This window comes from Littorina saxatilis, linkage group LG6 (genome assembly GCF_037325665.1).
Source record: "Littorina saxatilis isolate snail1 linkage group LG6, US_GU_Lsax_2.0, whole genome shotgun sequence".
NCBI classification, from domain to species: domain Eukaryota; kingdom Metazoa; phylum Mollusca; class Gastropoda; order Littorinimorpha; family Littorinidae; genus Littorina; species Littorina saxatilis.
In genome coordinates, this window is record NC_090250.1 from 31,659,654 (window position 1) to 31,661,959 (window position 2,306).

A 2,306-nucleotide genomic window follows, 5' to 3' on the forward strand; every position below is an offset into this window, starting at 1 on the left:
ATGTGCCCAAGAAGAAGGTGGTCTGTCCTATGGAGTTCCTATCAAGCCTCACTAGCAAGTAGCATAGCACGTTGATACCCAGTAAAGTATTTAAGCGTGTTGAAAAACCATCAAACTTGTAGGAGAATTCTGACACCGACCCTTCTTCCTCGCTGCTGAATTTCGAGTGTCCAGTTACTTGTCCTCACACAGACAACCTTGACGAAAACACGTGACTAACCTTGTCACATATCAAGTTCAACTATAGCTGAGTTCTGCTTCGACAGCAGAAATCATCCCCGTGAAATCCGTGCTCGGCAATGCATGGTTAGCAAAAATCTGCCGTAGCCCAGACTCACGCACAGGCGCTTTCTGTCGCAATTGACCCAGAGAAGGCACCCCACCGAGTGACACTTTCTTGATCCATGTCACTAGATCGTGACACTGAACTATGCTAAAGTTTCACTATATCTTCACCCCTATGACTTGTCGTTTACTGACAGAAGGTCAACAATGACTCGGACTACATATTGCACTTTTAATGTACTTCATGGTCATAATTCAACTGGTCACGGTTGTTAATTTTTGAGAATGAAGACTTAAGTCCACTAAAAAAACACCTCTCGACCCTGTTGGGATGGCACGGTTGAGGTAATCGCTTCTTGCTGGCTGACGCCATTACGCTTTTGAGTTACGTCACAATATGTATCCGATGAGTTATTTTTGACAATCATTATCCACGAAGATGCCTCTGTCGATGACAACGTTCCTGGGAGAAAATTCATCACTTTCTTGAAATGAAGCTTACTTTTATTGAACTAGTACGGTGGTCATTGTGAATGTCCGTCTATGACAAGCAAAAAATGTTTGTACATTATTTACTATTAGCCATTCTTAGATGGTGAACCGTAGAACTAAGGGACTCAATGAAAGAAGAAAGGAGCAACAATACTAATATCTTTCAACTTCCTTCAAAGAATGTAACAACAAGCTTGTCACAGCACAATCCTGTTCCTCAAATTCACCAGTATTTAGGTTATAAATGTAAATCAAATTAGCAAATGCCAAGCACACTCCGCAGGCTACTTGGTGATCAAATATTCATATATGAAAATATATTATACTGATTTCAAAAACAAAAAACAAAAACAAAACGTAACATATAATACAGATATGTCAATGCCATGGTGGTTTTCATTTTAATAGATTTATCTATTTCCTATTTTTGTTGTTGTTGCTTGCTTAGTTAGTTCGCTCGCCCGTTCGCTCGTTCGCTCGTACGCTCGTTCGTTCGTTCGTACTTACTAAGTTGCAATGATTTTTTTCCATTTTGTTTTACTTGCATTCTCTATTCAACATGTCTTTTGGGTGGCTTTTCTTTCATCTGCTCAACCTCTATCGTATGTCAAACAGACTTGCTACAAGTAAAACGGTCAAGCCGTATTTGACCCATCAAGATGGCCCCGAGATCTGCGCAGAACAATCACAAGGATCAAGGTCTTCATGGACAGGATCATCAAAGCAAGGGAAGCGGAAGCGGGGTGAAATCAAAGGATGGAACAGCCGAAATGCCCTTGCCCCGGAAGTTGATGCTCTGCGCAAGTCTGTGGGGAATGGAAGCCAGTGCGGATTTCGAGCATCTTTACCTAGTACCGGTGAGTAAAAGAATGGAGACGTGAGAAAGGAATGGCAAGAGATGACTCAGTGATTTGTCCTTCTATCACCGAGTCACCCAGAACAAGCCGAACTCAGAAAGCTCTTTATTTTTTGTCCCCGGAAGAGATGTCTAAGCTGAATGTGTACATGACTCCTTATTACACCCCTGTAGATTTATATGTGTTTGTTTGTTTGTCGACCTATTTGCTCTCTAATGCCTATGTAGAGTATCTCTCTCTCTCTCTCTCTCTCTCTCTCTCTCTCTCTCTCTCTCTCTCTCTCTCTCTCTCTCTCCCTCTCTCTCTCTCTCTCTCTCTCTCTCTCTCTCTCTCTCTCTCTCTCTCTCTCTCTACCGGCACGGTTGGCCTAGTGGTAAGGCGTCCGCCCCGTGATCGGGAGGTCGTGGGTTCGAACCCCGGCCGGGTCATACCTAAGACTTTAAAATTGGCAATCTAGTGGCTGCTCCGCCTGGCGTCTGGCATTATGGGGTTAGTGCTAGGACTGGTTGGTCCGGTGCCAGAATAATGTGACTGGGTGAGACATGAAGCCTGTGCTGCGACTTCTGTCTTGTGTGTGGCGCACGTTATATGTCAAAGCAGCACCGCCCTGATATGGCCCTTTGTGGTCGGCAGGGCGTTAAGCAAACAAACAAACAAACAAATCTCTCTTTC

At 43.8% G+C, this 2,306-nt stretch overlaps 1 protein-coding gene across 1 annotated transcript in view; it reads left to right on the forward strand.

The window, feature by feature from the left end:
- The first annotated feature begins 1,396 nt into the window (after positions 1–1,396).
- Positions 1,397–2,306, forward strand: part of LOC138969013 (uncharacterized) — a 22,299-nt gene continuing 21,389 nt past the window's right edge. Inside the window, exon 1 of the mRNA XM_070341700.1 lies at positions 1,397–1,634. Coding sequence (XP_070197801.1) covers positions 1,437–1,634 — 198 coding nt within the window. The 5' untranslated portion in view covers positions 1,397–1,436. The remainder of the gene's footprint in view (positions 1,635–2,306) is intronic.